Below are 22230 nucleotides of genomic sequence, written 5' to 3' on the forward strand. Positions count from 1 at the left end.
AAAACACACCTTATATCTGACAGACATAAAAGGTTTGAATTAATATCACAGCACACCTCGTAGATGGTCCAGGAAGAGATGGAATGTCTGTGGGGTAAAATGTAAGAAGATCAATCTTTTTCCAGTCACTTCAACCATCCATTTGTCATTAGCAATGGAGCCCTCTCAGGAGGTAAAGCAATATCCACCACATCCAGCACCACAGTCCAATATATCTCTGCATCTCTGCTCATATACCCTTTAGGGAGGTCATTAACAGGAAGGAGGGTGGGCTAGGATCTCCAAAAATTGTCTCTCACTGTAGATCATGCGGCAGCTGACAGCAGCTACACCCGACATCCACAGGTTTGCTTTGATGAAGAGTCATTCTAACTGTGTGCAATGCTCACACAAACTGAGGATCTTGTTTGTCCTGGATACTGTTCCAACTGTCACATGTCCAACGCTGCGGAAGGTGCAGGCTTGAGGTGTCGTGCTTGGGGTTTATATCACTTTCAAAGAAATCAGGTGAGAAGGAACAGAGCAAGGCACAACATGGTATTGCTGGTGAATGATGTGTACTAACTGTGCAATGTCACACTCTGAAAAGTTGTGTTAAATGAGTCTGATTGCTATGATGTCATCAAAGACTGATTTAGGTCCCTGTTGTGGTTGTGCAACATGCCTTAAAACCACAACATCACATACTCGGTGGTAAAGTTAATATAATTTCCATATGGTCTGTGATACTGTACTTTCTCAGTTATTTGACATGGAACATGGTCATTTGCCAAAATAAAGACTGTTGCTGCTCTGGATGTGCTGCACAACATCAGACCAGGACCAGCAGAGCACAAGGAACGTCATAACTCTGTTGCAGCCAGGCAGAAAAACACCTGATTCAACAAATGATTGCTTTAATCGATTCTGCTTGGGCTCCATCATCGCATTACGACAGCAAACAGCATGAAGATATCCTGGCCAGATTGCAGGCCCTAACCCTCAGTCCCACACAATTTCAGGCTCAGTTAGCAACATAGTTAATTCGAACTCACAGTTGGCAGATACATGCTTTGTGATTACGCTGCCCTGTGGTGGCTAAAACAACCCAAAGCCTAGCCTCTTTGGACATATGAGCAGATACTTATCTGCAGGAAATGGCAGATCAGACTTCCACATATTGCTTTTTAATGAACACAGCACGTCTCTGTCCAATGGGGCTCAAATGGGCTCAAATGTGACGCATCATCTCCACCAGTCATTTGGATGCCAATATCAATCCTTATATCACCCAACACTATCTCCACATTTTGGCCTTGCACCCGGCATGAAGCAGGGTCAAAAGGTCAACGTGGTGTTCATTTGTTCCTGGACTGTATGAAGCAGATTAGTTGTTTTTCGAGCTTTGATTGTTGCTTTGATTGTTATGAATATTTAATGTTGTAAAGAAAAGCCTGAAGATTTGAACCCGCTTTAAGTAAATATTTATCTCATGTTAAAACTATCCAGATTTTTAGCTCTCCGGTGAAATTTCCCATGTGGAGCGTTAAAAGGTTTCATACTTTGGCTTGACTCAAAGTCACCATGACATTATTCTCCTAGTGCCGAGTGCATTTGCAGATTAATTTGGTGGATTGTTCTCCTGTTGGAGATACAACATAACCTGCCATATGTGCCATTAACCTTTTTGTACCCACACCAGCTTGTGCTTAAACCTGATTACTGGCCTACAGTGATGGACACACAGCCACACAAGCTTCTAGCCTGAGCAGCACCGCACCCTCCCCCTCTTCACCCACCCCTCTTGCCTCGCTCTTAATCAGCTGCCTCCTGCTGCCTCTTGGAGGAAGGAATGTGACACAAAATGTAGCACGCCACACACAAGCCACTACATAACTCATTTCAAACACGACACATGCTTTAGCATCACACATTCTATAAAAACCTAAAAAAAAAAAAGGTTGTTTTGTCTTCACTGAATACATGTGCCTCCATGTACCATCCATAAATGAATTATGCTTTTGTTTTGAAGCGTGAGAAGTGGAATCAGATTATATCTTTCCCTTGGAAATATTGTTTTGATTTATTTACTGCATGTTTGTATTTGTAGCATATTAAAACAAACTGAATCACAACACCCTCCCGTTTAAAAAAGACAGAAAAGCCCTTATCATGTCTGTTCCCTACTTGTGGTAAACATCAGCAAACAAAACTCCGAAGATAAAGCATTGATGGATGGAGCATAATTGCTTGTGTGCTTTCTTTAAATTGGCTATGTAGACATTTTGAGACTATTTAGAGAAACAGCCCACTTCAGATGAGCATTAATCTGATTAAGAGCACGATTTATTTGGGTTTCCGTGCTCGATAGAAACCTTTCCTTTTCAGCACACGGCCTGCCAGTGAAGCAGAAGAAACCGACCTCGATGAATGGCCAACAGCTGTGTATATAGAACGAGTACATTTCCTCTCGCTGTGAAAAAAAAAAAAAAAAACACCCGCTTCAGTAAAACACTGAGTCATTGCTCATACACCATACACATATGTGCAAGTACAGTCAGAAATGTGTAATATCATAAACAGGTTGTGTAGCAAGAAAGAGATTTTACTTTTTCTACATCAGTGTAGCATGTAAGTGTAAAAAAAATTACTGAATATACAGTATTTTCAAAGGCATCTGAGTGGAAGATATTGGCTGGTATTAATTTATTTTTTAAAGTTTTCTCAGCTTCTTACGAACATACCTAATTTAGGTTTTAAGTGGGCAGTGCCATTTCAATTTTACTCAAAATGAGATCGTTTTAGGAGACGAATGTCTGGAGCCAAGGAGCTCGGCTTGTGTGGAAATCTGTGACGCTGATCACAGTTCAAGCATGGAGCATGTCATAAATTATAACCGTACAATTTCCACATGTAAATCTTTTTTTTTTTTACTAGCTGCATCTGTTTCTAACCATATTTGCCCCACGGAGTATTGCGCCTTTCTAACAACATTTCAATATCCTACATAAAGTTTTTAGCAACTTATTATATTTATATGCCATTAAAACAGGCTTGTTGTCCACAGCTGAAAATGAATATTGTCCCTAAAATAAAAAAAGGCAGGATTTTTATCGCCATAGATTTCAGGTCGAGAAACGTAAAGCCATAATATTGGCAGTAAAGATGTCTCCTCCAAACTGACAGCTCCCAAACCTCAGTTCATAAACCTGTCTAGAGATTATGTGCACGGCTGAGACACACAGTCTAACTACTTGGCCAGCTCAGCAATGGAAACAGTTTCTGCTTCACTATATTCACTCACTGTTGATGGTGCTTTTGAGAGAGCTAATGCACAAGCCTAGGTATGGTTCATACATTTCTACGAAGCAACAGTCTGACTCAGATGATTCAGTCGTTCCTTATTTGGCTTTGCCTTGGCAAACGCTTGCTTTCCCATGACATGCCCTGAGAATTTATTCAATATGCAAAGTAAATGCAACATTATATTCAAACGATAATAAACAGTTTGTGTTTGCACTCGCTTTAAACTTAAAACCCCAACTCTGCATCCAAGATTCCAAAAAGGCTGCGTCAGTGTAACCATAGTGCTGCAATTTGGATAAATGGTGAAGATGAAAGCCGAATTACGTTTTTACATGCCTTCCAGACTGCTTGCACATTTTTCTAAAAGCACCAATGTCTGGGTGTGTAATTACACACTAAATGCTGTTTTTTTTTTTTTTTTAAAGGAAGTATGTGTCGCTGCACAAACATTAAACCCAACTGAAAATGGGTACATTGCACAAGGCACACCCCCGACTGAGAGTCCCTACTCAGACGCCACTGAACACTACAGTGCTATTAAACTAATCAATGGTCTTTATCAGCAGTTTCCAACTTTTCTGGCTGACAGCGCGTCCCCTTAAAATGAAGCAATGTCTGACCCCTCGACATAAATTTAATATACCTATGAGCTGTGGGCAGTTCAGCCAAAGTGATTTTTCTTTCTCACATTGCTTCATTCAAATCGTTTGGAGGAGCCTTAAAGGGTCAGCAATAAGCAGGGGAAAGAGAATATAAATACATTTATTCAAGTACTCTACTTAAGTTCACTTCTGAGATGCTTGATTCAAGTATTTAGATTTTATGCTCTTTACACTTCTATTCAAAAACACTTCAGAGGTAAATCAGTGAAACCAACTATAGTTACTTTGCAAGTTTTTCTTTCAAAACCGATAATCGTTCTGGGAAATATGATACTGCTTAAAGATGAAAGCATCCAACAATATGTAAAGTAATTAAAATCAGCTCCACCTCAACCAGCTACCAAATGCTGCTTACACATTTATGACAATAATCTGATAATATAATAAATAACAGTATAACTCACACAGAGGTAGTTTTTCTGCATAAAAAACTGCCAAAATAAATAAATAAAGTGTGCTAACAGCAATTCTAGAAATTTTCAGCATTTAATTTGTTATGAAAAAGAGAACATGACTTTTTTTTAAAACATTATTATTCAGCAGCATGATAAGAAGGAGTGTGAAGCCATTTGACCTCTGTGAGGGAATGGTGGGTGTCCTCACGGTTGTTTGAGAGGGCTGAGCATCTCTCCAGTGTCAGGGAGACAGAGAAAAGACACGGGGTGTGATTTGTTAAATGCGGGACACCCCAGTGTATTGTTTCGACAACACGGGGGGACATCTGGCACCGGCAATACGGCCCAGTGTTGAGGTCTCCATCCTCTTTCTCGAGCAGTGAGCTGTGCAGCATTGAAGCACTGCCTGCATATTCTCATGCTAATGCCCAAAAGGCAGGAGCAGATGTGAAACATTTGGTTTGTGTTCTTGTTCACTTGTAAAGAAATAATGTGCCCCGTTATCATTATTTCACTTTTTTTGTTCTTCTTGGTGTCATAAAAAAAAAAAAAAGAGTTCATGGCAGAGGCCGTCTTCTTTGGTGGCCTGGTTTAAGCTGCATGTGGTCGCTCTCAGTGGCAGAAAGTGGTTTCGAGAGTGTTTTGAAGACCTGAGGAATAATTCTGGCATCTCAAAACAAGCTGCTGCAGTGGAAAATTTAGGGGACGATGTGACGACGCACTCAACAAACATAGCTCCAAAATTACCCCTGTAAGCACGCCAGCACAGTTTGTGTGTATGTGCGTCTGTAATGTCTATAATGTTGAATTTCACTGTATTTATTTGTGCTCATCCTGCATATGTTCAATCTTGTGCAGAGGTTTTGGTTGAAAAAAAAAAAACAACTCAAGGAGGATACCATTTAAATAAAGGATTAAATAAATAAATAAATAAAAATGCAACGAAAGTATTTACAAGTTTGCAAATGTGTTTGTGACACGTTTCTTTCTTACTGTAATGTATAATTTAGTTTGTGAAGCATTTTTTCCACTTGACAGATAATTGCAGCTTTATCTTGTACAGGAAGATTCCCTCTAATTTGGCTGAGATGGGCTGTGTACCAGCCTCCCCGCCTACCTGGGAAATCATTGGCTCCCGTCTGCCTCTCTCTTCATCTCATTGGCCAGAGAGGTGCCCGTCAAGCGACCTGACGGGCGAGACAAGTTTACAACTCTATACACGTGCGGCTGGTACATCAGGGCCAGTGGTGGCATCCTGCACAGAGCAAGTAGAGAAGAGAGTTTATCACCTGAGTGCATAAATCTGTGCGCACCTGTGCGCTGTTACTGTGGCTGTTTCCGGTCAGTTTGGGCTTAGCTCGTGCTCACCTGTGCTCAGCAGGTATCATCTGGCTTTTCTTTTTTTCTTTTGGTGGAGACAGAGTGTTTTCCCCAGCGCACTGTGGATGAAGACTCACTCTTTTGATTTCTCCATGGCAAGAAGACGCAGCAATGTGTGCCTAGCATGGCTGTGGCTCCTGCACCGACCACCCAGGGACCGGTATGGCTTTTAGCCGCGTCAGTAAACTGGACCCACCATCCCGAGGCATCTTCAGGAAAGCGGTGGTCATGCTGTGCTCCCTCCTCACCTCTGTCTTCCTCCTGCACTGCCTCGCCGACCGCTGCGGCACCACCTCGCCCTCACCGGTCAAAGCCTCCTCCGGCCGGGCTGCCGGGCTTTTCGAGGACCTGAGGACGCTGAGGACTAAGAGGCTGGTGTACGAATGGACCGCCGGGTCGGAGATGATGGGCTACGGAGCCGCCAGGCGGTCCTCGCTGGTCCTCGCGGATGAGCGCGCGAGGCAGGTTGTGGATCTGCCCGAGGAGTCTCTCATCCTGCCCCCTCCGGATTTAGTTGCTTCCAGGAAAGTGTCGCCGAGGTTCGCAGGTAAACTCAGTCCGCTCGGGGAGGGGAGCAAGAAGCTGCCCCAGGCTCTCATCATCGGCGTGAAGAAAGGAGGCACCCGGGCTCTGCTGGAGTTCCTCCGGGTGCATCCAGACATCAGAGCCGTGGGAGCGGAGCCGCACTTCTTCGACCGCAACTATGGGAACGGGCTGGAGTGGTACAGGTGAACATTTCATAACCTGATTATGTGAGAGAAATCCCACCGGAAGTCAGAGTTTAAACACTTTTTTAATGACCACCGAACATAAATCTTTTACATAAATTCAAATTCATATTTCAAACTCAGGCTACTGCAGAGATAAGGTATTAAATATGCATTAATTGATGGCTCTCTTAAAATCCTGGCTTAACTTCTGTGTATTGTTATTAGTCATTAAATTGCCACGATGATAGATTGTGTTTTTCCAACTTTTTACTAAGCCAACTACTACATCACTGATAAAGACTGGTCTACATAACCCAGAAATCTTTATTTAACATCTCAACTTTTATAGAAGTAGCCTAATTGCTGCTGGAAGACGCACTGTGGACAGCCTGTTGATTTATTACGCTACATTAGGCCTGCTTTCATTAGATGTTATCGGGCTGCTCATTTTGTTGCACATTTTAGGGTTGACTGGCTTTCAGACGCTGTGGTCACAGCCATAGTGGAATCTCGGTTTACAGCTTGATTAGTCTGAAAAATAAGACAAGGATAAATCAGAGCATTTAAAATTTTTAACAAGTTGCAATTTAAATTTTCTCTTTTGAAGATTTATTGCCTTATATAACATCTGCCTGTGAAAGTTGTTTAACAGGTTTCTGTGCAGTTTTTTCCTCAACAGTTTTTCAATTTCAACTGTATTTCAGGTTTAGTACTTTGCTAAAGAAAAGTGTATTGTCTGTGAAAAGCACTCGCTCACTTTTTACATGACTTTCAAAAGCTTTTGTAAGATTTAATGCATTTTATTTTACTCAGGAGTTTCATTAAAGTGCGACCTTAATCACATTTTGCTGCTATAAATTAATTACTTGATTATTAATATAGTTTATGTACATTTGTCCTGCTGCAAATCTGGAATCTATTAAGAAAGTACAAAACACTTGACATAAGTTGAAATAGGAATATTTTACTGCAGATAAATTAGTATAGATTTTCCACTGTTTATGGCATCAACAGTAAATTGTTATGAAATTATAAATTTAATTCATCAAACTTTTTATCACTTCAAAAAGAGTGTTTTTTTTTTTTTAATTAGCTCTGAACGCGTTTCACAGCCTTGTTGAACTGAATTTGTTTATATGGAATCAGTTTTCCTGCTGACGAAAGTGAAACTTTAGAGAAACTGTTTCCCACATAAACACACATTTACTCTCCTTCAAACTGTCCATGTCCTTATGGAGGAGTGTGCGGCGTTTTCCTCGCTCAAGTCGAATTTGTGATTGATTTCATCTGTCACCGCGAGTGTGTGAGTGAGTGTTGTGTGTTCACATTTCCACAGGCCTGTGGGGAATAATGGCTCTCCCTCTCAGTGGTTCTCTGTCTAATGGGGCATTGCCGACATTGCAGCTCTGTTATTAAGAAGGATTAGGGCCATAATGAAAGGTTACCTGAGTGTCTCAGGAGGTATAATTCACCTTTTGATTGAGTTAACACTACACGCAGCACCCACTAAAAGCCTGGAGACAAAACTTTTACTCTCGCTCACCGACAACTCCCTTCAGACCCTGACTCACCCCCTCTCTTCCCCCAAGCACTCTGGCTCTCTCCCATCTCCCACTCACACACCTCCCTCTTTGTGCCTCTCTGAGAGTGAACATTCTCTTTTCGCCATCACTCTTTCACACCCTTCTGTTTACCTATTCATCCATTGTGGGGTTTTATATCCATGAGGGTCCCATCTATCCCGAGGAGTTGCCAAGATTCTCTGGAATTTGGACCGTGCCTCCAAGGACAGACCTTAGTGCCGGTTCCTCTTAATGCCGTCCATTTAAAACAGAAGGACCTTTGAATTGAAAAGAGGAATAAATAACTGTTAAAACAGCGTGGGCCACTCTGCAGGAGTTCATCTTGTCAGTTCTCCTCGACAACGTCTGAGAGTCTTCCTGTTGATAGCGTTTGTGTTTTTGTGGAAGCTGTGGATTGAGTTGCATTCATTTGAAGTTGCTGGCTCGAGGTCATGTAGATGCGTTTTGTTTTTTTTTTTCAAAAGTGCTCATCCAAACCAGGAAATTAGTCTGATTGCACTCCTGAACTTTGCCGGCCCCTCAAAATCATCACAATCTTTTATCTCGGGGCCACAGTTACTGTACTGACTGCTTCAAAGCTGCAAGAGTGTGTAAAACCTGTCTGACACGTGACAGTTTAAAGGCTAATATGTTGAGGTTGAGGAGCAAACTCCAAAATACTAAGAAGCAGGTCCACACTCAATAATACTGCCCCATAAAATAAAATAAACAATCTGTTGGTGTTTGTGCAAAACAAGGGCCAGATTTTCTGTGACTAATCACTGTGTCCAATTTACTTGAATTATGCAATTCCTTTCATTAGCTATACTGAATAGTTAAAACATAGAAGCTTCCGTCTCAGGAGACTCTTTGTTTATTGTCAAGGCTGATATGTGTCCCCTGCATGAATCACTCGTCTCTGTCCCTATGGGAATGTGTGGAACATACTTTAACACCTCTGAGCTCTTAATGTGACATGGCAACTTCTCCAACCTCCTTTTCCAACTCTCCCAGAATTATACTCGTCTGGCTTGTTGTGGGAATTTCCATCAACTGCCCTAAATAGTCAGTCGCACACCCGAAGCTACGATGCAAAAATCTGTAATTTACGGTGAAGTTGCAGTTTTGACAGCATGGCTGACAGAGCATGAAACACTGGTTAAACTTTTAACACCACTTTTATGTTTCCATCTGCACCATCTTGGATCTTGGTAAAAAGCTTATAGATTGATTTTTTTTACATTTCAGTAGGGTTTCTTTTCCCGTTAACATATCCAAGAAAACAAAATTTTAGCTTTTCGTGCTGAGGCAAATTCCAGAAGTCCCAGTTGTGTGCTCTTGGTAAATTCAGGCCTTTTGTTGAACAGGAAACCAACACCCGGCCCAATCGCCCAGTCAGTCAGTGTTACATTTCACTACACATTTCTCGGCTGTGTATCTGTATAATCACACACAACCTGTTAGGCTTTTGTTGTGGAAATGGACACTCAGTGTGAACAAGGAGGTCAAGCACAAACACAGTAAACTAAAGCAGAGGTCCATGCCATAGAGTAGTCACTATTATGTTTTAGGCCTACTTGGGTTACTACACGCCCAGCTTTCACCTGTCTAGACCCAGCCGCCGCAGTTCCTGTCTGATGTCTGCAGACCGGTTGGATCAGGCTTCACCCGATCCCGTAATGGGTTAATTACTCTTAAAAAAAACACATGATCTGTTAAACACAAGGGCAATGTGCATATTTATCTAGATACAAACAAAACAACGGTACTCAGTGGAGGAATACACACACTCTTTCTTTTGTGTACACACCACATGCAGAGACACACCAACAACCGAGTGTGTGTGTGTGTGTGTGTGGCGCACAGGAATGTGCCACAAACACTTGGTTGTGTGTGGCGCACCTCTCTGCTCAGACAGGCCTGAAACAGACAGGAACTTTAAAAAAAAAAAAACATAAATATCCAGGAAATAAACAGGTGTATGGGAGACTATGTATCAGCAAATCTTTTGTGTAAAGAGTGTAAAGAGTCAGTGTATTCGCTTCAGGTTCTCTAATGTTTTCCTTTACGTATGCATTATTTGAAACCATGAGAAAGCAAATGAAAGGAATATGCTCAGCTAGAAAAGCTGAAAAATCACATTAAATTAGGGGTTTCCCTGTTCATAAAACTGGCCTCATTTGAAAGGGCGTTCTGTAATGGTAATAAAAAAGGGTCTTAATCATAAAAGCAGTGACCCAGTGGGGACTTGTGTCAGAAAGCGGTAGTGTTGTGTTGCCTGATCTGTATTTCTGTGCTGCACAGTGGTCTGTGTGGGAAGGCAGCTTCAGATGTGGATATACACTGAACAAATCAAAGATTTTAGATCTGTTTTTCAAATTCAATTTAAAACCCAAATGTGTGGAATAATAATCTGTGCCCTGTCTCTGTTTAAATTCCTTAAATGCCAGTTTTCTTTTCTATTTGGTTAGTGATTAGCATTTTCCTACATGAGCCTACTCGGTTGGGTTTGTTGACACAATTAAAAAAAAAAAAATCAAATCACATTTGTCAAGTGCTGACAGTGAAAAGCTGTTGAATTCCCAGCATTTGAAATGAGGCTGACTTCCAAGTTTCTCAATGCTGGCTGTGTTTACAGTGGGTGTCAATTAATTGGGTGGCAGAGTTTAAACTCTGGCCTTGTTTGCTGCTGCCTGACATTTTACTTGTCATTCTGAGTGTGGAGAGGTTTAGAGGACCAGTGGAAAGCATGACACAACTCTAAATGGGAGAGGCTCGATGTGAACAGTGAAAAAGAAAATAAAAAAAATACTGACGACCTCTCCAGTTGTACGTCTCATAGGATTGTAAAGTTGTTGTAGCAGTCACTCTAACACAGCCAGTCCCATATACCTCTAAACTTTAAGTTCATATAATTTAATTCATTCACAAATACACTGGTGGTTTGTCGAAAACTGCACAGCATAAAAAATAAGTTCTAACTTGTGTGTACATGAAAAAAGTCACACACCAGCTGGAACGTGAGGCCAAATTTAACAGTGTGTGTGTGTGTGTGTACTATAAGTCTGTATTTATGTCTGCATACAAACTGTAAGCACCTCCAGCGTACTTTTGGCGCTCGGTGCGGCTCTTGGATCTAACCCGGCCAGGAACACAGGACATGTTCCTCAGTTGTAAATAGAGGGAGCGACTTGAAAATAGTTTGGTCTTCACCACCCGCTCCCTTTGCACTACTCTATATACCAACTCTAAAATATCTCACTTGCCTATCTGGATTTATGTAACCATATTAGCCAAAGCCATGAAGAACATACTGGAATGTTTTTTTCTTTTTTCTGGTGTTATTTATCTGTGTGTGCAAACCCTTAAAAATGTATCTCCATGGTCTCGTTATAGAGGCTTTGAAAGGGGCTATTTGTTTTAGCATTTCTCCATCGCGCAGTTGAGATTTTAAAAACAGATTTAACCCATTTCCCCTGATTGATTTATCCTGTTTTGCTACTACACTGGAAAATACTAAGCAGTAATGAAATAATACTTAAAGGTCCCTAGAAATGACTTTGGATGGTAATTTTCTAATGTAGTTTGACATGTTTGGTCATGAAACAGGATGTTGGAATAGGGCTTATTTTGGAAGGGAAAGTTTTTTTTTCTAGTGGGAGGAGATTTTCATTATATAAAACCTGCCGGTCTACCCTCAAGTTTAAATTTAAGTTCTTTCCACAATAAACCATTTGTATCTTGTTAACTCCAAAATCCATGTACTAATATTCACTAAAGTGCTTGCATTTTGCAACGATAACGAAATAGTGACTGCATCTGCTAGCATAGGAGCAGGTTTGAGGAAGGCAGGTGTAGTGGAGAGGACTGGCAGAGGTGGAGGGGTCGTGGTTGGGGTTGTAGAGGGCGCACACACAGCAGACGTAACGTGATCACCTGAGACCTCCTGAGCATGAGCTCTGAGCTGCCTTTGGATTGTGAAAGTGATTATCGTGGGGTATAATTGTAAAACCGGGACGCTCACCTCCTGCTGAAGGCATGCAACCCGCTAACGACTGTACTCCCCCCTCCACGCCAACTCCTTGACCTCCGCCACCCCCACTCACATCTTAGCATGCCCTTAGCAGCTGACCCTAAGAGGCCCCATGCAGGGGAGAAAGATAGAAGTGAGGGAACTATCCAAAGTAGTGCCTGTCAGCAGCTGCCCTCTGGCATGCTGGGAATCTGCCCCCCGATGGGTGGGTGAGGACAGGCAGCAGGTGCAGGGCGCTCTGTAGACACCACCTGGATCTCCACCAGATGCTCACACCTGATGTATTCACCTGACACACCTAAAATAAGAGCTGTTTGTTGTCTTCATGCAGCCCAGCAAGATGAAGTAACCCTGGCGTTTACTTTGGCGCAAATATTTCAGGTGTCAGAGATCAGGAGCTCCAGGAGCTTTGATGAACATGTGCAGAAAGGGAGCGTGATTGATCACGGTCAGGAGGGTCACCTAGAGGGCTGCCTCAGAATGTGCCACCCTCAGAGTTCACAATGCCGACAGATGGTACTGTAACATTAAGATCAGGTTACATTGTTTCTAGGATTTGGTTGTTTATTCACTTTTGGGTTTCTGTGTACTCTAGTCAGCAACCTGTTTGACCCCGTCGTATCTCAGGCCCATTCAGCTTAGCAGCTGTTGGTCCTTTTATGAGGTATTAGCCCGTACATTATGAAGCATTTATTCTGGGATTCATATTTCAAAAGGAGCACTTGAGGTCACTTTTTTTATTGTCCTTGACTGTACAAAAATACATTGCTCTGTAAAGCTACAGCGCACTGTAATAATTTTCTATCGTATTATTGTTTCTGAAACTGAGACGTTTGACCTTTTCAAGACGCGAGTCTTACCTCTGCAGCTCACTGTTCTACTGTCAGGTGATATACCTGAAGAGCTTTACTAGTTTAGCGGTTTTCAAGCAATGCCCATGAACGTCAGTGATTTATTTTCCTTGAACTTCATGGAAACATGCCAGGTAATGTTTTCTAATATCGCAGCAGTTGTGCCTTCAGGCACTTTACAAGCAGAAAGGCTGAAATGAGAAAAAAAAAGGGAAAGAATCATGTTTGCAATTTTCTTTCTGTACTACATTTCTGTTCCTCTATGTTTCATTTTTTTTTCTTCTTGGCAGCCCAAGGTTGATGGAAGTTAAGTGTTATCCTTCCACAAACAAAGAGAGACTGTAACCCTATCATTTGGCACTGGAGAGTCAAGGGGCTTTAGACCAGACTGTTTCAGCTCTCTTCGTAGAAGCGAACTAAACAAAACCGCAAAACAACCTCCAGAATTCATGCATATCAAAACTTTCAGAGGATTTGCCAGAGTGCTTTAGGATTTCAGAAACATGCAGCCAAACCCATGTTATTTGGGTACAGAAGGGCTTGGTAAATGATGCATGGATGGAGCATGTACGTGTTACAGCCCTCAGTGGTGCGGATTGGCAGGGTAAACCAACGCCTCAGCGTGATGGATCTCTCTTTCCCATCTCACAGGCAACAGCTTTATCACAGGACAGGGAGCCCTCCATATTTTCCACCAGAGAGAAACAGACAGAGACAGACAGAAGGAGAAGGAGAACCAGAACTATGGAAAGCCTGGGAACCAATAAAAAGAAGGAAGCCCTCTCCTCTTGGGTCCTCCAATTTCCATTCCAACTGTAGTGTTTTCTTTAAAATACTTTTACCACATATTTATTTTTTTTCTGGCACACATCTCCATCCTGTATTTCAAGTCCCTGTAAAATTAAAAAACATTTAAGTGTTTACTATTCAAGGAAGTTGGAGGTTCGTCTTTCAAGACTTTTACTTCCACTGACTTAGCAGGAAAGTCTCTCACTCCTAAGCCATTTCCACATTTGAACTCCAGACAACATCTGGGGAGTCAGGTCTGGACATTGTCCAGAGTTGCCCTTTCATTCATGAAGCCGGAGATTGTCCGTGTTGGACGCGTTCTCACCTACTGGAAATACTTTGTTTGGTTTGATGAGGGGTGGCGCCTGGACAAAGCGTGTAGGAGGCAGGATGGAGACGTCATCAACAAACCCACTCACTTGCTGTAAATTCTCTGACAATGACCGGCTGTATTCACACATTGACTCAATCAGTACGTGGACACTGTATTAGGGAGCTGGCAGGATAAAGTCCGTTTAATGTCCGGTTTAACTGATTTGGACATTCACGTTCACACATGCAGCTCCTCCAAGTAATATCTAGAAAATTTCAGGGTAGCAGTGCATGTATGAAAGCAGCTTCACTCCTATTTTTTTAGGCTTTCTGGACAAACATGGAATTGTTTTCCTCTCTGCCTGTGTGCTTAAAGGCATGGACTTTGACACACTTGCCATGTGTGCTATCTGCAGCTGCCTGGGTGGTGATAGGATGGCACCAAACATCCTTTTTCTGTTGCTCCGTTGGGGTATGGCCAGTGCCAGTCGCCTTGGCAGAGTCCGCCCAGCAGACATCGGCAGAGGCTATGCCAGACGGCACCTCAGGCACAAGCTCTATTTGACTGCCCAACCTCTGTCTCCATGCAAAACACAGAGTTATACTGTCGCTAAGCTTCAGGCTCAAGTGTGTGTGTGTGTGTGGCTCTTGGAGTCCATCTGAAATGAGGGACTGGCATTTTTTTGGCACGGCTGACAAAGAGACCAACACATTATTTCCTTCAGATGTTATTTTCGAGCTTTCAGCACTTCCACATCCAGTGTATTCTGTATATTCCTCCTAGATGATGAACAAAGGGTCGCATGGTGGTGATGAGTGAAATAAAACATGCTGAAGATTAGGGTTTGGCAGTACTATAGACCATGACCAGAAATCCTGCACAATTTTTAAAACAGCTAATAATGGAGGTGGTGAATGGAGAGAGAATGACAGAGTGGCATTTAATCTGCCTGGAGAGCTATTTTATTCAAACAGAAGCGCTACGGATCCGTTGCATGTGCGGTTTTGAAAAGCTACCTGGTTCCTCAAGTAGAAGTCCAGCTGTTCAAACAAATGCTCCTCATAATGTCTATTGTATTTCAAATACGAAAGGTTGCATAGCACAAAAGAGCCATTCACAGTGTTATGTAGCAGGATTTCTCTTTGTAAACTATCAATTAAAATGTATCACAAATTTTCTATGAACTCATACAGAGCGCTGATATACCCACTATTTCTCTCTCATAAAGTCGCATAAGAGTCTTTAGAGCCCCGGCTGCTCTAATTTTAATTTCCAGTATCATTTTGTTCGTTTGGAGAAAAGGTGGTGTACATGTTTTACTAACTACCCCCCCCCCCCCCAAACGTCAGGCTGCTTGATTAAAGAGAGGAATCTGTTAGAAAATGAGTTTGCCACCCCAGACCCGTTTATTGATAGATGGAGTGCAACAGCACAGTCTGCGTCTTTTTACATAAAGATGGAAGAGGGTGATAAAGGGTCTGTGTAGCGCAGAGGCTATGATTGATATGCCCACAGAGGAGAGCAGGGAAGCCACCCAGTAATTCAATTAATCTTAACCTGAACACTAGTAATTGCTACTGTAACTAGGTCTGACTGTACATTAGACAGGAGGGAGATTGCTGTCAAAGGAACATGTCCTGCTAATAGAAGTAGGAAGGAACATCCTCAGTGCTCTGGAGTTGCACAAAAGGGCTTCTCCTTTTTCACTATTATCCTTTCTCCTAAAGATGAGGATTTGCATGTTAATGAGAGGAGCAGGGAACAGATTTCCTCCATTAGGGACCGGTATGGGAGAAGTGAGAGATGAACTATGGCAGGGAAATTATGGATGCAAAATCCAGGAGAAGCTTTTCACTGTCTTTCAGTAAGCGTGTTCACGCAATAAAGTTACGCAATCAACTGTGAAGAAAATATCCATTTATCAGAATTGTACTACATTTTATGAAATAACGTTGATTCGCTTTCTTGCTGAGGGTAAGATTAGAAGATCCATACCAATATATAGACAGACATATCCGCCTGTTAAATATGAAGCTACAGCCAGCTGCTGGTTATCTATCTTGGCTCAGCATATGGACTGGAAACAGGGAAAAACAGCTACGCTGCCTCTATCTAAAATGAACAGAGTCTCTCAGCGCTACTGAGGTAAAAATCACAATTTGTGGTTTTAAGGGGGGTTATGGTGTGTGACTGTTTTTTGTTTTTTTTTGTAGAGATGAAACAAACAAGATCTATGACCCCGGTCTTTATGCTAAGATAAGCTAACCTGCTGGAGTGGTATCAAGCTTCTCATGGAACTCTTGGCAAGGAAGCAAATTAACGCGTTTTGCAAAATGTGGATCGGCTGAAAGTTTTTGCTGTGAAGGTACATGATTTGTGCTTGGACATTCACAGCAGAGCTAACAGCCAAATATTTCCATATTTCCAAATTCTCAGCTTCACCGTGTGCCTTTCTGCATTGCTTCTCGTCAAACAAACACAGGTGTATTCTTAATTGGCTTCAGCGATGGGAGCGGGTCATTGTTTTTCTGTTCTTTTGTGTCGGTTTCCTATTGAACTCTATAACAAACGCTTTTGGATTGTCAGAAATCCTTTGAACACACCCTGAGATATTGATCCTATTGTCTCCTGTAGGATCACAGCAGTGGTTTGAGGGTGTTGACCGGTAGAGACAGGAAGACAAGACATTTTTTATGAGTTGGTTTTATGCATTCTCTGGAAACCGGACACCTTGAGAACAGCGGATAAATCAAGTTTACAGTAAAATCTATTTTTCCCACTCTCCTATGTCCCATTATTTTGTCACACCTATTTCTTCTCATCAACTTGTGTCCTGCTTGCTTCTGAAAAAAAATTGTAAAATGCCTCATGTTTAATTTGTGAATTATTTCAGTAATTTTTATTTACGCAGCTGGCTTGTTCTGGGCCAGCCTCGGTCAGTTTGGACTAAAGGGTGTATCAACATTGTGGAGCCTGTGGGACTTGACATGAGCCCAAGTCATTTTAACCGTCAAACATGTGGCGGGGCTGGGGCTCATTATATCATTATGTTGTCAGGGCGATTGCTTATTCTGACATCTTCGATTCACACAGTCACATCCTCCCCTGCAGTCACATCATCAATAGGGGGAGGAAGCTGGTTATTTAGAGCCAACCACCAGTGTGGACTGCTGTACAAGATATTCAAAAACGGCTGTATGTGCTCTATCCTCCGCAGCTCCCTCTGCCACCTCCGCGAGCACACCCCCATCAATTATTAATCCAGCCAATTAGCAGGGCTGCATTATTCACCAGGAAGCTGTGATCACATCCATTATCAGCACTGCCTCGCCTCATTGTGGCTCTGCCGTGCAGCACTCCAACAGTCACTTCACCCAGTGTACATATTTGACCACCAAATTGTTTCCTGCTTGTTCACGTAGTGCTTCACAATAATTTTCTTTTACTTTTCCAGTTGCTGCGTGTACAGAATATGCTTGACACAGTATAACTAGCCATAACTAACCATCAGTCTTCAATGCACTCGTCAGAATCGTGCAGCTAAGTAACGTGCAGTTTCAGACAGTAATGTTAGCTAACACTTGCAGTTCTTGGAGAGAAAAAGAAACAGATTTATGGATTAAACGCATCCACAGTCCCACTGAAAATGTAGGCTGTCAACCACCTTAATCTTCCTCTAGATATTCTGTTAAAACAATTTTACTGTGTCAACGCAACCCAGCGTTTAAGCCGCTCATCTCACGCTAAGTCCAGACAGTGAAAGGTGTTAACAGTGAATACATCACAGTGAGAGAATACAGCTTCTGAATGGTCATGCTGCTCAGCCATGGACAGCGCAGGTAGCTGCAACGATGCCAAGTGAGCAAGAGTGAGCGACCTGCTGTGTTAAAACAGCCAGAGTGACTGGATTTACAAAGGAGAGTGAGTCTATCAGCGCACGGACCGACATGGACACTGTGTGCAGCTGCTTTTTATGCTAACCTCACGGTAGTCAACAGGGATGCAGACTGAAATTATACAGACCGACTGAAATACAGACTAAATTAACGCCATATCACGTCGTACAAAGGAAAATCCACACATTATCATGCCCTCCATCTTTAGCTCTGAAGAGGAAGTAATGTTTTTGTTGTCCTCCCACGGTTTCCCAGAGCTCTGTGAACGCAGCAGCGATCCTGATTGCTTGTCACTGGGATTTATGGACCCTCAAATCACTGAACAGAATCACTTCCTGTTTTTCCTGTGTTTACCGGACACACGGGCGGGCGGCCGCGCATTCGATAAAAAGTGATTTATTTTCATTTGCTTATCTGCTTAATTGATGTCCCCCAGGCCTCCCTGACAGCCATAATTTCATTATACAAACAATTTAGAGAAGTTTGATTAACACAAATGAGAGTTCAGGGCCCCCCCACCGGTTTACATGTTGTTCCTACACATTTGGAGTCACGCTTTTCTTCACATTGACTCTCTCTGGCTCAGCCCTTGTACCACAGTCATTAATAACCACTCTCTATCACAATAGGCAGTAGCAAGAAAAAAAAATTAATTATTACTCTATTAATCACAGCAAAATGCTGCTGTGCTGTTTTACTTTGATTACAAAACTGCCTCATGTGAGAATTACGCATTCAAAATGTCAGAATGCCTGTTTTGTTTTAATCATCATAGCGTAATTTAACATGCGTTTCACAGCTTGCTGAACTTCAGCTCACAGGAATGAGCCAATATGTGGCTGATTTAAAATCCTTACCTTCAACCAGATTCTCATTATGGCCATTGAGACGCAACTGTATTGATCTTGTTGCTTAGGATTCACTACGAGCACTGATTTATGGCCCTTCTGAGACAACTGTGTGTAATTAGGCTCATATTGTCAAGGGTTCACCCCACTATCACCTCAGCTGTAGTGGTCCTCATTGACGATTCTGTGCTTTGTTTGCCCCCGCCAAATGTTATGTGAGCGCTAATGGAGAGGCTTAAATACACACGCACATAAACATGCATTATAAAGCAGATATGCACTCACACACAGGCTCACACAGACTTAGTGGCTGTCGTGGGCAGGTCTGTTTCTGACATACCATTTATTACATCATATTATTTTCCACTCAGCCCAGCGGCAGCGGTGAATACTCTCTTTCGCCGCCCTGTTTTTGCTCTTATGTTTCATTTCTCTTTCTTGTCTCCAACTGGCATTTAAACGGGGTCGGTTCTGGCAAGGCGTAAATCCAGCAGGAGGGATTTCCCCCTCACCCGCAAAGCTTTTACTTCTGGCAATTGAGTGCCAGTGCGCGTTTCTAGCTCTCCCTGATGAACCCTTGGATGCACATTACAACAAAAATGGCCCCTCAGAACAGCTCTTATGAACCTCTCGGTGAACGTACAACCACGCACATTCAGACATGATCAATCACATACCATCACATACATATGCTTGTACCTAACACAGAACACACTGTGTGATACTTTTTGTACATACACACATATACAGGTATTCATTAGAGCAAGCACTCTCATAAAGGACTGTATTAAACCCACTCTGCTGTAGTTGTTTGCAACACTTTTACTTCGCCACCACGTATTCTATAGGTTTATTATTGCATTACAGGCCCATAATGTAAATGCAAATGTGATTGAAAGTGGTTCATAATAGCCTCCATTCGACTGTCATGAATATGAATGGCGTTAATATGCATTTCGTTTTGGTTTGCTTCTTTTCTCCGTAAATGTGTTCTCTTGAATGATCGTGCACGCCCAGCCCCTCCTCACCATTGTCTTTACACCCTATTTATTTATTTTCTAATTGTGATTTGGACGGACCGTATTTATCCATGCCACAGCCTCTCTCCGTATGTAAGGCGCATTTGTCATTCAAGCCTGGCAGAGTTTGACTCAATAACAGCGCAAATATCCAGCCATTATCTCTCTGTGGAGCACTCCCTCAATGTTAATGTGTTTTTAGGACGATTACATCAATGTGAAATATTGAAAAATAACCCTCTGATTGATAAGATGAATCGTCAAGCCTGTGTCCCCTCCCCCCTTGAACACCTCATTTGCCATATCCATGCCAATGTACTGGGGAACTGCCTGCATGCAATCACCTGCTCACATGAGATTGGGTTATGGCGCTGGCTTAGTAATCAGACGGGGCCTCGGTGGTGAGAATTAGAACATTCGTTATTAGAATGATACGGGAAAACAGCCACGTAGGCCCTGCCTCCGTAATGCCGTACATAAATACACCACAGGCCTGCTCGTAAAAGAATGAAGTGCAACATCCCTCATGGAGATAACTGTTAATCTATAGCTGTTGTAGTGTAAGAGCCTTTCAGTCAGTCTCCTAGCTCAGCTCCAAGGCTTAACCATTTGAGCTCTGGAGGTAAAGTATTAAAATGAAGCATAAATTCTGCAGAATAACCAGTTCATCTGGATACCGTGGCAGCAGGCTTAGAGCCATTACTATGTATCATGGTTTCTCTCTCTTCTTCCCTGTCACTCACGATTAGGACCGAGCGATGTAGTTGAAATCCAAGTCATGGTATTAATATGGGAAATTTTGATATCAATGTGTGTAAAACAAAACCTATGCGTGGGGCATCCTGGTGATTGAGTGGGTTATCACCAAATATAACCACAACATTCCCAATTCCATTCTGGCTGGGAACCTTTGCCACATGTCTTAGCCCCCTGAGTTTCCCATCTGTCTCTATGCTGCTATACCTTACTGAACACACCATAATGTCAAAATAAAGAAGACTGGAAGCACGAGTTAATAGGTGGGAAACCAGTAAGGGATCAATACTTTCTTTCCGCACCGGCAATTCATACTGGTTTGTTTGGATACCTGCACGAAGGGCGGGTGGCATCAGGGGGACCACTCCTGGGTAAGTCTGGCAAGTGAAAAGGCGATGACTTGATGTGTCGAAGTGGCCTTACCAAACTGGGGAAGATGACAATAGAAAACTAAAATAAAAATAAAAAAGAGGACACACAAATGATCCAAATCTGATCTGATTTCAAAAAGGCACATCATTTGCGTTGGTGGTTTTGTGTTAGTTTTGCTTCTCTGCTCAAACTCACTTTCCAGTTTCAACACAGCGCCCTTTTTAGCAGGGAGAAAAATGAAACCTCCACTACACTATATGCATGGTCCTAAGCCTGACAATGAGGTTTTGCCCTGTAATTACTTTCTATTTCTAAAACCATCCGTCTTTGCTCGCACAGAGCTGACAGGCTAAAACATTAGCACGTTGTCAGCGGCCCGTCAGACGCCGCTGTTCTCCATTACACTTCATATTATCTTGCAGCTTCAATCTAGCTTCCCAGATGGGGTTACCTCTCTGCAGTCTGGGGAGGAAGAGGAGGTGTTTTCCTGTTGTGTGGCCAGTTTAGTTCTACCAAGATGGGGCCTCCTGGTTTCTCACTGGGGGTCTGTTGAATTCTGGGTCACAGCCCAGCCCCAGGCAACCGCTGGCCCCACTTTAGCCATTCTGTGTCGTTTTAGCTCCTGCGACATTCCACAGTGGGTAATTTTTCACCTTTTCTTTTCCTCGTCCTGCCCCACCTCACCGGCACTGCTTACAGTCACCATCAGCTTGTGCAACTGGTGCTGATACCTTCACGACCTCACACACCTCAGCATCACCTGTTCGTTATGCATGGCCCTGCTGCCTCAACAGAAATGATCTGCATGAAGTTCCATTTTCCCCAGGCTATTTATTTAATGGATGATGCAAGGGACGCAAAATGGAAATCGTGCATTCCACCATGTCTTTAAGCCCGACTCCTCCCTGCCTGCTTTCCCCAACTGCATTCATTCTCATCTCCGGTGAGCATAAATCATTTTGGTAACTCGTTATTACCAAACTCATTATTTATTCTCCAGGATGTTTAAGGAGAAGCAAAAAAAAAAAATCCTATCAAATATTTAAAGCTCCTAGATGTGAGTAAGCGAGCATAATCTTCATCTGCCTCTGTCTGTGTCTCTGTGGTGCTCCAATCTAGGGGAAAAATAAGCCAGAGAGATTGTGTGAACCCGTTTGTAATGAGTTTATGTCAAAAGAAGCGATAAGAGGGAGCGTTCATACATGCTAATCTCTGCCCCTCTCTGCTTCTTCTGTGGTGGCAGGACGGCGCAGAGGGTGCGAGCTCAGTGGCGTGCTCTTCGCTGTGGCTTGGCACCAAGATGAGGAAAGCGATGTGACGGTGCCAGGCGCTTTGTATTCTGAGCTTGGGAGTAGAAGG

General features: G+C 42.7%; 1 protein-coding gene across 1 annotated transcript in view; it reads left to right on the plus strand.

Moving 5' to 3' along the window:
• Positions 1 to 5597: 5597 nt before the first annotated feature.
• The window catches only part of si:ch211-216b21.2 (heparan sulfate glucosamine 3-O-sulfotransferase 3A1), a 29712-nt gene continuing 13079 nt past the window's right edge, over positions 5598 to 22230 (plus strand). The window contains exon 1 of the mRNA XM_041066421.1: positions 5598 to 6450. Coding sequence (XP_040922355.1) covers positions 5885 to 6450 — 566 coding nt within the window. The 5' untranslated portion in view covers positions 5598 to 5884. The remainder of the gene's footprint in view (positions 6451 to 22230) is intronic.

Source organism: Toxotes jaculatrix, chromosome 21 (genome assembly GCF_017976425.1).
Source record: "Toxotes jaculatrix isolate fToxJac2 chromosome 21, fToxJac2.pri, whole genome shotgun sequence".
Taxonomy (NCBI): Eukaryota; Metazoa; Chordata; class Actinopteri; family Toxotidae; genus Toxotes; species Toxotes jaculatrix.